This window comes from Tupaia chinensis, unplaced genomic scaffold (assembly GCF_000334495.1).
Source record: "Tupaia chinensis unplaced genomic scaffold, TupChi_1.0 Scaffold000046_3, whole genome shotgun sequence".
Lineage (NCBI taxonomy): Eukaryota > Metazoa > Chordata > Mammalia > Scandentia > Tupaiidae > Tupaia > Tupaia belangeri.
The window spans coordinates 3,133,147-3,146,255 of NW_006159504.1; the positions used below are offsets into that span (position 1 = coordinate 3,133,147).

Sequence of the window (13,109 nt, forward strand, 5' to 3'; positions counted from 1 at the left end):
AAAAAAAAAAGAAGAGAGAAGAGGATAGAGAAAGATAGCAAGTGAACAATAGAGGGGATGTTAGTGAGAAACAGATATGGTTTATTATCTGTTGAAGATGACGTGTATAGTATTCTCAACTGGACTGGTCTGGGAAGTATTTCATGATGGGTGAAGTCTTTTAACAAGCAAAATGAGAAATAGTGATTGACTGTTTTAAAAAATTATAATAATAATAATTATTGGGAAATGCATGGAAAAGACTTTGAATGATAAAGCGGGGAGATCGATGCCTCTGTATTGACTGACATGCATGGCATTCCCTTTTGAAAAAGCAATGGAAGTCAATGTAAAGTTATATGTAATCCAATGTAATATAAAGAAGATTATGATGATAATAAATAAAAAATTAAAAAATTAAAAAAAAAAAAAGAAATAAGAGTACAAAAAGCAACCAAGAGAATGGCCAACTTAATGGAAAGGGCAAGTCTGGTAATATCTGAATGTTAACTTTCAGAATTTAAGTGGAAAAGTCAGACCACAGTAACACTGTATATTCAAAAAAAGAGAGATTAATTACATGAGACTGAACTGGTGAAATAGAATTCTGATTTTGACTAAAACATTACTGATTTTCTTCTATGCTTTGTCTTGCAGATTTAAGGATTTTTGTTTTCTCTTGAGTTGTCGATAGGCTCAGCAATTTGTTATTTTTCTTATATTGAAACATAAACTTTTCTCCTTTCCTGACCCTTCTACAACTGGAAAATATTTGTGAGCATTCTTTCTTTTTTTTTTTTTTTGAGTTTAAATGCATTTTATTTCTAGACAACCTACATGACATGTTTTTTTCCTTAAAAATAATGCCTCCACTCCAAATAAATCACAGTCAAAATAAATGAAGAGCTCAAGATGACATCACCCCATCTTTCTTTAGTCCTGGTGTTTTGTGGATGACAAGCAGCTGTCAGTTATAATGACAGATGATAAATCCAAAATAATTACCAAATTTGCTAACATTTTTCCATTTCTAAACCATCCTTAAAGGAAATCACATGTGGGGTCACACCATCCTCACGGTAGTCCAGCAGAGCAACCATGCTGTCTGGATTCATGCTTTCACAAATAAAGAAACAGGTAGTTTTTGAAATTAGCAAGAATATGCTTGATTTGTTCTGCAGCCCCTGTCATAAACGTTTTACTCTTTCTGGTCTCTGTTCTTCAAGTTTGCCTTTGATTGATTTCATGTCATCTTTGATGGACTTCTTGTAGGCTTCTTTTGTGAAGCTGGTTTCCTGTAGGTGATGGTTCATGACAATGTCAACACCAGTGACTACTGTGCTTTCCGTACCTTCGCCCTCAGGGCCTCCAGCGGAGGCATTTCCACCAAGGAGCGAGTCATCAATGTTACCCTCTGTCCTACTGACCATCTTCCCCTCCACCTCCAGGCACAGCCCGTCTGGCGATCTCCAGGATCTTGCAAATGTCGGAGAACATCTCATCGCGGCTGATGAGGTCCCGGTAGATAATCATGGTGGCTGCTGGAGGGAGACCACAGCAGCGCTTGCTGAGTAGGAGCCTGGAGCTCGGAGCGAGCGCGGTGCAGCCAGAGCGGCGCTCAGGGAGGCGGGAGCGGGCGGAAAAGCGAGCATTCTTATTTTATGGCAGGACTGTTATTTGTGTAAGTTCAATAACACAATAGTATCTGTTGTCTTGCATCAGAAATTGAATTCTTATAGGGCTTTGTGCAAATAACATACCAAGTTGAGACTAAACTAATTATTATTATTTTTTTTTTTTTTGCAAATGAGTTAGTTTACACCTCTTTTTAGTAAAAGGGGGAATGCAGAGAGAAAAAAAAATGTTTCAGAAGAAAATTACAGTGTACCTGTCACTGGATTTTAGCTATGTCCATATTTTTAGTTTAATTAAGATTTTTTGTGAATCAATAAAATGTGAAAAAAAGAGTTTAGTATGGAAGGGAGGGAGAGGAAAGAAAAAAAGTAAAAGTGTTTAATTGATAAAGTAAAAAGAAACTATTTGCTGATGATAATGTATATAGTAATATCTTTGTCTTGACTGATATGCACAGATATTCATCCTGGAAAAATAAATGCTCTATACTATAAAGATATATGTGATTAAAATGAAATAAATAAAAAATAATTTTAAAATTTTTAAAAAGAAGACCATGGATTAAAAGCCCACAATGAGTAAAAAGGGGTGTTACGTTAGCATCAAAGTCATGGAAAAGTCCCATGGCCCTCCACCATGCATTAATACCTCCCAAGGTATTAACGGGACAGAGTGCAGAATTTTGAATTGACCATCCAAAAGAGACTAGGCCTTATCCTGGAAGGATAGCTATAAATTGGTAAGATTAACTGTCTGCCATTCATAGAAATGGGGGCTTGAAAGCTAAGAAAATTCAATTCTGATGAAACAAAGTTCAATTTCTACACCTGGGTCCTGTGGCCCACCATGGCCATGTGGGAAGTATAATAGCTATGCTAAAGGGAATTGATAATGAATGTGTCATTGGCAACCATGACATTTCTTGGCAGGAATGGGGGTTTGAAGACAAACCTCCATTGATAAAGGTAAGAAAGACAAAAAAGTGTAGACAGTCTCTCTACTGTGCTTCTGACCCATGATCATCCAGGGGTCTCATGAAGAACAACCCTTTTTGGAGCTGGACAGTGGGCTCACCACAGGCCACGCCCACCACTGTGGGATGGACACATGGTGCCTTGATGTTAATAATGATAATAGAAAACAATACAATGATTTGGAATATCTGCTCATAATGTGAATTCAGTAATGACAGAATAATGAGGAAATGTCTAAGTAAGAATGCCTAGTAACACGCTGATTAGAACCACCCCTAGATATTGCAGGAGAGTCCTACGTCTATATAGCCCTGTTCTCATTGGCTCTGATTCTTCTCCCTGTCTCTTCAATAGCAATCCCAGGAAATCCCAAAGAGCTCCCTGAAGGCCATGACAAAAATGTACAAGTACATGTGAGTGTGTACATGGATGATGGATATAAATATAGATTTATGTGCTTTTATGTGCATATGTATAAACATATATTTCCATGTGCATCTACAGTGAATATAAACATAAATTTGTGTGCATGTCAATATGTCTAAATCTATGCATATATGTGTGTTTATATACAGACATGTATGTGTATACATGTGCATCAAAATCCTATCATAAGAGGCATTGGAGGATGACGTCAACTGGAATCAAGATCACTCTTCTAAGGATTTAAAGATAGAAAAAAGAGTTGTTTTGTCTCCCACTGTGCCAGAATACTACCTACTTCTACCCTAGCAACACAAGCTAATTCTAGTGAAGAAGCAGCATGTCCAGGTAAAAGAAAGCATTTTCCAACTTCCTTTGCAGATGGAAGTGGCAGTAAAAATATAAGCAGAAGTTGCAGAAACAGGATTTGGGGGAAAAACTCTTGGTTTCTTTCCTTCTCCTTCTTCTGATTAGAACTCACATGTGATGGCCAAGCACCAGGAGCCACAGAGGGAGCCTGGAATCCTGATGATTTGGAGAAGCTTTCATACTAGTCCAGGACCACTTGCACATGTGTGTGTGTGTGTGTGTGTGTGTGTGTGTGTGTACGTTGAAAAAGTGGTGACTTCTTCAGGACCAACAGGTAGTGTGGTGGTTACAGAGCTGAACCTTCATACGGCTGATGTGTGGTTGAAATACCAGATCTGGCAGCTTGAGAATTACACCAGGTGCATGTGCACACAGACCCACAATCCTGAGGGGAGAAGGGAGCAGGGAGAAGGGATCGCAGTGTGGCCATCCCTCCTGGCGGGTGATTTCTCGCATTCCTTCTCACTGTCCTGTCTTTCTCTGGCAATCATATGTGCCCAATGGCAAAAAAAAAAAAAAAAAAAAAAAAAAAAAAATTGGGAAATAAAATGGGCCAAAGGAAAAAAAAAAAAAAAAAAAAAAAAAAAAGCAGGGACTACTTTTTAAAAAATAGCCCAACAGGGAAGCAATCTTTATTTTATAGACCAACCAAATATTTCTGGAGAACTGACTGTGGCTTATAGTCCTCATTGGGTACTAGGAATATAGAGTGAATTAGGCCAATCCTTTCCCTGGGAAAATCCCTAGTCTAATGGAGGAGACTAATTACTAAGTGTTAGACTAATAAGGCACTAATTACGTAAGTGTTCCAAGGACCCACACCTACACCAAACAACTGGACCAAACATGAATGCTAAATAATCAAAACAATGTGACAAATTTCAAGCTTCTATAGTTATTGTACTTAAAAACATTTCTCTTCTTCTATGATATATTTAATTCACATCATCTTTCAAGAACTTGTAAATACATTGACAGCTCATTGACTATATCTGTAATAGTATTTGAGGCTTGTTCAAAAATTAACAAATAATTACTGAGTACTTGACACACTCAAAGCACTGGCTAGGTGTTATTGGTAATAGGAAACTGTGGGATTGACAGTCTTCATATAGTTGTCTGTAAGTTCCGGAGAGGGACATGATCAAGAGAGTCATTCTTTTCTTTAGGATGTCTATTTTGAGAGAGATTTTTAAAATACATACAACAAAACAATACCTCTTCCAGGAAAAGGCCAGTTAATCAATATAAAAAGGAAATGTTAAATTAGAAAATTACTGGGGCCAGCAGATGATGTAGCAGTTGCATTGCTGAACTCCCACATGGCCAACCACGGTTCAAATCCTGGACCCAGTAGCTTGAAACTCACGCCAGGTGTGTGTGCATGCATGCCCAAGATCCCAGAAGAATAAAGGAGAAGGGATTGCAGCATGATCATCCCTTGGGGGAGGGGTGATTTCTCACTTTCTGTCTCTCTATTTCTTGTCTCTCCAGTGAGCACAGGTACTCTAACGCAAAAACTTCTTTTTTAAATAAAGAAAGAAAGAAAATTACCATTCGGTGGCCAGTAAGTAGCATGGTAGTTAAGATGCTAAACTCCCACATGGCCAATCATAGATCAAGTCCCAGATCTGGTGGTTTGCTTTCTCACTCTTCTCTCTCTGGTGAGTGTACATGCACTATAGCAAGTTAAAATAACGATAAATAAATAATTCTTAAAAAAAAAAAAAGAAAGAAAATTACTATGTTACATGTTCCAGTGTTGTCATCAATTTAGGCAAGGGTCACAAGTGAATGTAAAGATCGTTAGGTACACTTTACACCTATAAGAATAGGTAAAATCCAAAGCACTGGCAATACTGAGCACTGATGCGGCTGCAGATGAACAGAAACTCTCATTCAGGGCTGGTGGAAATGTGAAATGGTACATCCACTTTGGAAGACAGTTTGGAAGTTCCTCTCAAGGCAACACATACTCTTCCCAAGTGATTCAGCATACTGTACCAGGCTTGTTAGTATTTACCCAAAGGAACTGAAAACTGATATCTAAGCAAAAAATCTGCACTTAGATATCTGTAGTAGTTTTATTTATCATTGTCAAACTTTGGAAGTCGGGGCCGATAGGTGGTATGGTGGTTAAGGTGCTAGACTCCCACATGGCTAACTGTAGTTTGAGTCCTGGACCTGGTGTCTGGCTTTCTCACTTTCTCTCTCTCTCTCTCTCTCTCTCTCTCTCTCTCTCTCTCTCTCTCTCTCTCTCTCTCTCTCTCTCCCTCTCTCTCTCTCCCTTTTCTCTCTCCTGTCTTTCTCTGGTGAGCAAATTTTTAAAAATAATAATGATAAATAAAATTAAATAATTCCTAAAAAATAAAAAACTTGGAAGCAACAAAAATGGTTTTAAGGAGATGAATGGATACATAAACTATGATACATTCAGACAATGAAATATTATCCAGCACCAAAAAGAAATGAACTATCAAGCTACAAAAAGACTTGGAGTAAACTTGAGTGCATATTACTAAGTGAAAGAAACTAACCTGAAAAGTTTACATACTACATGATTCCAACTATATGACATTCTTAAAAAGGCAAAAATGTGGCGAGAATAAAAAAATTAGTGGCTGCCAAGGGTTGAAGGAAGAAGGGGATGAATGGGCAGGAGATTTCTAGGACAGTGAAACTACTCTGCAGTTTCTGTGATGGTGGACACATGCCCTTTCGCTTCGTCCAAGCCCATAGAACGTACGACAGTGTGAACTCTACCGTAAACTGTGGACTTGGAGTGATTATGATTTGTCACTATAACTTCATCAGTTCTACCAAATGCCCCATTATAGTGTGGGATGTTGATGATGGAGGAGGCAGGGGCGGGGGGGAAGTTTATGGGAGCTCTCTGTGCTTTCTGCTTACCTTACCTGTGAACCTAAAACTTCCCAGAAGAGCAAGGTTTGTAGTTTAAGGAATCATGGTGTGAAAGATTACAGGAAGCAAAATAATCCCAGGGTGCCCAGTACCATCCCACAAACGTCTAGTGATTATAAAAGGGAAACTATGCCTGTACAATGGAAAAGATTATGGTTGTCACCATCTCCTAGGATCTTAATTTGGCATCACTACTAGTGGAATAGTCTGACACTAGGCACTATGACATGTTACGATGAAGTGTTCAACATTAAGTAGGACACGTTCTTTGCAAAAGTGTTTAGTGTGAATATAATCAAGCCTCTAATCCAACTTTTTATTGCCAGAATATATATGGAATGGAAGTCCAGTTAAATGACGTCACTAGTAAAGAAAATAAGACAAATAGAGATGATGGGACATTCTACAAGACAACTCATCAGGACTCTTCAAAAAGTTAGTGATAAATAAATAAAAAATTGTAAAAGATGAGGCAGAACAGGTCTAGCCAAAAAGATTCTAAAGCGATATCACAACCAAATATAATACATGGATCTTAACTGGATCTTTGAGATTAGTGAAGACATTTTAATATGGATTAATAGTAGATAGCAGTGAGACCAGCAGTTAGCGTAATGGCTATGTCGCTGGACTTTCATGTAGTCAACTGTGGTTTGAGTCATGGACCTGGTGGCTTAAACTCATGCCGGGCACGTGTGCGTGTGTGCCCAAGATCCCAAGAGGAGAATGGAGGAGAAGGGATTGCAGCGTGGCCATCCTCCCTGGGGGGGTGATTTCTCACTTTCTATCTCTCTGTCTCTCTCTGTGTTTCTGGCGAGTGCACACACCCTATAGCGAAAACCTCTCAAAAAAAAAAAAAGTAGATAGAAGTATGGAACTGATATTAATTTTATTAGGTCTAGTCATTTTAATGGATGCTATATATAGATGCCTTCTTGAGAGATGAATGCTGAGTACTCAGAAAACACTGTGATATCTACAATTTATCAAATGGCTCAGCTACAGAGAGAGAGAAGGAGATAGAAAACAAGTATTTGATCCAATTATTTGATTTAGGTATGAGTCCTTAGAGCACTTATGTACCATTTCCTCAAGTTTTCTGTGTTAGAAAATTTTCATAATACAATTTCAGAGAAAATCATGTACTCCAACCATCGAATTGGTTAGATAATCCAACCACTGTAATCCACATTTTCCTAACTGAAATAAGGAAGACTTTGTGTTCTCAGTATGGAAACAAATTTGGGGTATCCCCACAGGAGTGCTGATGGTAATGATAATTTACTACACCCATAAATACTTGAAATATGAGCCTTCATAAGCCATGCTCTACTCCAGCCAGCATGGGATTTAGAAATACAGGGAATGTGTCATCTATTGCTCTAACAAAAATATGGGTGAAGCATAGGCAAGTCCTCACAATTAACAGACACTCCTTTTTCTGGCATCCAGACAGATATGGAAAGTTGTAGGAGGGCAAAGTAAAACCAAAGTTATTTAAGGACAAGCCCTAGCTGTTAGCAAGAGACTTCACTTCAGCTCCTATAAGGACATCTGAGCCACTCGAGTGCGACGTTTCTGCAGGTTTGAGTAGGTTCCTTGGCCACTCAAGCAGACACAGTAGGTACCTGCTGTTGAGAACCAGGTTCTCTGAGCACCATTTCGTATAGTTCCTAAGTAGCGACATGAATCTCTTTGTTCTTCTTTTCTAGTAGTTTTCATTTCTCTTTATGGCTTTTGGTGGGCTGAGAGGTGGTGAAAGGACAGAGGAGAAAGCCAAGAGAGGACAGAGGGAGAGTGCATGAGTGCCAGGGCACCTGCACATGAACATTCTTGTTCGGGAGTTTTGATCTTCTCCTCCTCTGACCAACAGCCAACATGGGGAATGTCACTGCTACAGTTTGAATTTGTGCTTCCAAAAATTCATGTGTTAGAATTTGACTTATGGTGAAGGTATTGAGACTTGGGTGCCAGTGCTATGGTAAAATGTGATGCTCTGTGAAGTTACTTCCCATGGGAAGTTCTGGTTTTGTGCCTGGAGACTTCCCTGAGTAGGCTGGGTGCAGGTGTGCCCCTGATCCCAACTGGCTGAAGCTGGGGATGGATCATAGTATCAAGACCCTGTTGGAGATGCTGTCTCTCTCTATCTCTACCTGTCTCTCTTTATCTCTCTCGCTCATGGAAAAAATAAACTTTTTTTGAAAGATGAGGCTTAATCTGATTATGGTTTTGAAGGGTGGAGCCTTTGGGAAGTGATAAGGCATTAAGGTGGGGCACCTGTGATTCCATCCTAGGGAGTTTATCAGGAGAAGGAATGTGACAGATACATTATGCTCTGCATTTGTTCTTGCCCTGTTCTGTCTTGCCCTGATACCCACCAGCAAGGAGATTCTCATCTGATGCAGCCCCTGGATTGTGGACCTGCAAATTGTGAGCCAAATAAACCTCTTTCTATAATTCACTCAGACTCAGGTATTTCTGTTGTTAGCAACAGAATAGACAAGAGCAGGTTAACTCTGTAGGTTAACTCCTGTGCAGATTCCTCTTCCAAGCTCTCCTCAGCAATCTCATAGTTGAGGCAATACGCCTAAAAGTGCAGTCAACCTTCCCATATCTTGGTGTTGGGTATTCTTATGGATGCCTGGCTGCAAGCTCAGTGTGATCATTGAAGACTCTGTTGAGCAAGTGATAAAAACTAGTATTTGTGTGGCATTTTACAATTTACAAAATCTTTACTATTTTTGTTATTTCAATGTGTATTGCTATCACATTCCTGCGGAGTAAATATGACACTCACTTCCCAGATAGATAAACAGAGAATCAGAAAGGCAAAACTGGCCCAATGCATTCAACTGGCAGATAGTAGGGCCAGCAGCTGAATCCATGTCTCCAAAGGTGAATCTGCTCCTTCTATGCTGTATGACTTGTGTAATGGACCACTGCTACGTAGTTCATTCTCAGATCAGCCTTTAACACAAAGCACTCTGCGCTGGAAAAATGAAAGAAGGTCCACGTAACTCAAAGTCCAGTGTTTTGGAAAGCTATTCAGAAAAGTTACATGTGCAGTAGTCAGGAGCACAGGAGTCCTGGAATCAGAGAGTCTGGGCTCAAATATCACTTCTACTTTCCATACAGTAGCCCTCGGTGAGTTATATCCTTACCTGGGCCTCATCCTTACCCCATTGGGATATTTGAAGGATTAAATAAAGTAAGTCCTGGTAAGCACAGAGTACTTGATGAACGCTTGCTCAGATATAAACTTTCTGATTTTTTTTCTGACTGACCGTTTGCCACAACTGTCATAAGATCCATTGGTAAGCAATTGTCTTCTCTGGTCAACACTTCCTACATCAGGATCCACATGGACTTAACCTTTTGTTCCAAAATTATTGAATGATTTCAGTAGTCTGGGAGTGTGGTTTCTGAGTTCAAGGAGCATTTAAACAGTGAATAATTAGATAAATGTCAAAACTTTCATCCTTGGAGTGATCCCAAAGCATAACAATATGTGCTGAAATTTAATTATGTTAATAGTAAGCCACTTTAATTTGTTTCAAGATAAAAAATATATTTGCCTTAAGAGTAAAAATTCTTATACAAAAATTAAAAAAAGATTAAAAAAATAAGAAAAAGAAAAGATGTAAGGAAAGGCCTAATCCAATGGCCCAGAACGCCTTCTGCATTTACCTGTATTTGTTTTTAATAGAAGATGAAATATGGCTTCCTTCCACCATTGTAATATACATGTTGCCAGGAGTATACTTGAACCAAAGGGGGAAAAAAGAAAAGTCTGTATGCTTGGAGAAGAGAGTAAATTTTTTGTAGCTTGATTTCTTTCCCCATTCATAATCTTGAACTCTGCATTAGCTCTCAGTGAATACTAAGGTAAGTGGAAATCTCTAAAGTTCTCCAGGTACAATACCTTTTGGAATATAGCTAGTAGTCTCAATAAATTTGGTGAAGTTAATGGAAAGGATCTTTGCCCTTTCTCTTTGTTCTGTCTTAAAGGCAGCCTTCTAGGTAAAACCCAAATATAATTCTCCCTGCCCATTTTTCTTCACTCCTCTTCTAAATGCCAGGCTCTATCATGCAATCCTGGGACCAAACATTTGGTAAGGTGGTACCTATGGCCACGGTCATTCTGCAACTTGTGCCTGCTTCCCAGGCTCCAGAATCAGAATCTGTGCTCCTCAAGGGTAGGGCCATAACTTAGCATCTTTAAACTCAATATCTAGTACTTTATGCCTAATCTGTGCTCAGAAAATATTCACAGGATGCAAAGAAGGACCAGATGCTTTCCTGGGGATTTCTCTTTCCTTCTGAAACCCACATTAAATATCATCAAAGTTCTCTGGCTATAATATTCTATGTCTTATCTCAGTGAGAATTTGGAGCAGGTCAGAGCTGACAGGGAGATGAACATAGCCTGGGTTCTTCATCATCCTCACCTAGGCTCTGGGTTATCTGAAATGTTAATTCCTGACTGATTTAAAATGACAGGTCATATAAAGACAATACTTTTCAACAGACTTTTTATTTTGGGAGTGGGGAGGAGGAAAACTATACTACTTAGATTTAAGAATTTAGGTAATGAAGTCACTGTGTGGGTTCAAATTCCATTCCCACTCTCTGTGACTACAGACCGGTTTGCCTAGCCTCATAGAGACTCTACTCTCGACTGTAAAACAGACAACCCTCCTGAAAGTTAATTGACTTGATGCATACCGAGCAATTTTGAATTTGTGCCTGATATGTGGAAAGAGTATTAATAATGATACTGTTGACATGATGATAGTGGAGGTGGTGATGGTGTAGAGGTAGTAGTTGCTATTTCCTCAAACAGCTCTGATCTGCTTTTTGTGGGCTTTGTATGTCTGTGTCTAATTTCTTTCTTTCTTTCTTTCTTTCTTTCTTTCTTTCTTTCTTTCTTTCTTTCTTTCTTTCTTTCTTTTCTCTCTTTTTCTTTTATGGAGAGGTTTTTGCTATAGGACACATGTGCTCACCAGAAAGACAGAGACAGAAAGACAGAAAGCGAGAAATCCCCCCCCCCTCCCACGGGGGAATGGCCACGCCGCAATCTCTTCTCCTTCATTCTCTTCTCAGGATATTGAGCACACCCGCCACTGGCTCCAGAACTCAAATCACAGTCGACTACATGGGACTCCAGCAACACAGCCATTACGCCAACTGCTGGTTCCTAATGTTCAAATATAATAAGATATGATTACCAAAATTAAAGAAATTTCACCAAACACAAAAATACCCCTTTTTTATTTTTAAATAAAATAAAGGTGGCTCTGGGAAAAGGACATGTTAGCTCCAAGAAAAACCTATTCTAAAGGTAAAGACCTGGATTACAATTTAGGAGACCTCTAGCCTTTATCTTAATGTCATCAATTTTATTAGCTAACTGTGTGAATTTGAATAAAGCTACTCAATATTGGGGTCAGCAGGTGGCATGGTTATTAAGGCACTGGACTCCCACATGGTCTACTGTGGTTTAAGTCCTGGACCTGGTGGCTTGATAATCACACCAGGTGTGTGTGTGTGTGTGTGTGTGTGGGTGTGTGTGTGCCCAAAATTCCAGCAAGGGAATGGGAAGGGATTGTGGCATGGCCACTCTCTGGGAGAGGGGGTGATTTCTTACTCTCCCTCTCACTGTCTCTTTGTCCCTCTATCTCTGGTGAATGTACTCTCCCTATGGCAAAAACCTAAAGAAAAACAAAAAACTACTCAATATTTGTTGACTTTATCCTCTAATAAAATGGTAATACTTATATGAAGCTTGTCTCTGTCAGAGAGATGTTGTAGGGATTGGTGAAAATGTGTAAAGGTCATATTTCTATTATAATGTCATATATCAAATATCTGTCTAATGAAACGCACATTTCTATTTGATATACAATCGTCAAGTGTCCTCATATAATAGAAATACAAAGTCATGGTTTCCTAGTCACATAACACCAGGCACATCAAGACTCAAAGACTTTATATCTTTAACTGAAAAGTTGTCCTAGTCATTTATGACCTATGGGTCAAATTATTTTACATATAAGGAAGTGCCTGTACATTTGGAAAATACTTAAGTAAAATATTCTCATGATCATTATTCACATAATTTAAAAATTTGGCTTTTTGGTAATCGTTGCCTAATTGCGTATTTTGGAAAATTAGTATCTCAAAGGTAAACTTTCTTGTACTAAATACTTCATGTGGGATATAATGGTTCATATATTGTAATACATTTGTTGGTTACCTTTCTTCTTATTAGGACATTCCTTTCATCAGTCAGCCATGGATGTTATTATAGACACCTCCAAATTTTTGGGAAAATTTCTATATTACTTTTTAGAATCTTTGTCTTACAAAATAATTCCCAAGAGAAAAAAAAATGTTGCTGGAGAGATTGTACTTATAACCGGATCTGGAAGTGGACTTGGGAGGCTATTGGCTATGCATTTTGCTAGTCTTGGAGCCACTTTGGTCCTATGGGACATTAATGAAGAAGGCAATATGGAGACATGTAGACTGGCCAAAGGAAAGGGCCGTGCGAAAGTATTTGCCTATAAGTGTGACTGTAGCAACAGAGAAGAGGTCTACAGAGTTGCTGATCAGGTAAGCTCAATGGAGTTCTTTGCTTCTATGTCCAAGTAAAATATTTAATCTCATATGCACTTTCACAAAGAGAGGAGAGAATTTTTTTATTAATTTCTCTCCAAGATTTCTATGTATAGCCTGCTTGATTCTGCATGTCAAAAACCCTACTTCGTAACCTCCCAAAAGGAGCATAACATAAAACAATGCCCA

General features: G+C 38.8%; 1 protein-coding gene and 1 pseudogene across 1 annotated transcript in view; one reads left to right on the forward strand and one right to left on the reverse strand.

Annotated features, from left to right (window-relative positions):
- Positions 1-992: 992 nt before the first annotated feature.
- LOC102472457 (translationally-controlled tumor protein pseudogene) lies at positions 993-1,600 on the reverse strand (annotated as a pseudogene).
- A 10,996-nt stretch (positions 1,601-12,596) lies between these two features.
- Positions 12,597-13,109, forward strand: part of LOC102489146 (short-chain dehydrogenase/reductase family 16C member 6) — a 33,384-nt gene continuing 32,871 nt past the window's right edge. Inside the window, exon 1 of the mRNA XM_027773833.1 lies at positions 12,597-12,917. Coding sequence (XP_027629634.1) covers positions 12,597-12,917 — 321 coding nt within the window. The remainder of the gene's footprint in view (positions 12,918-13,109) is intronic.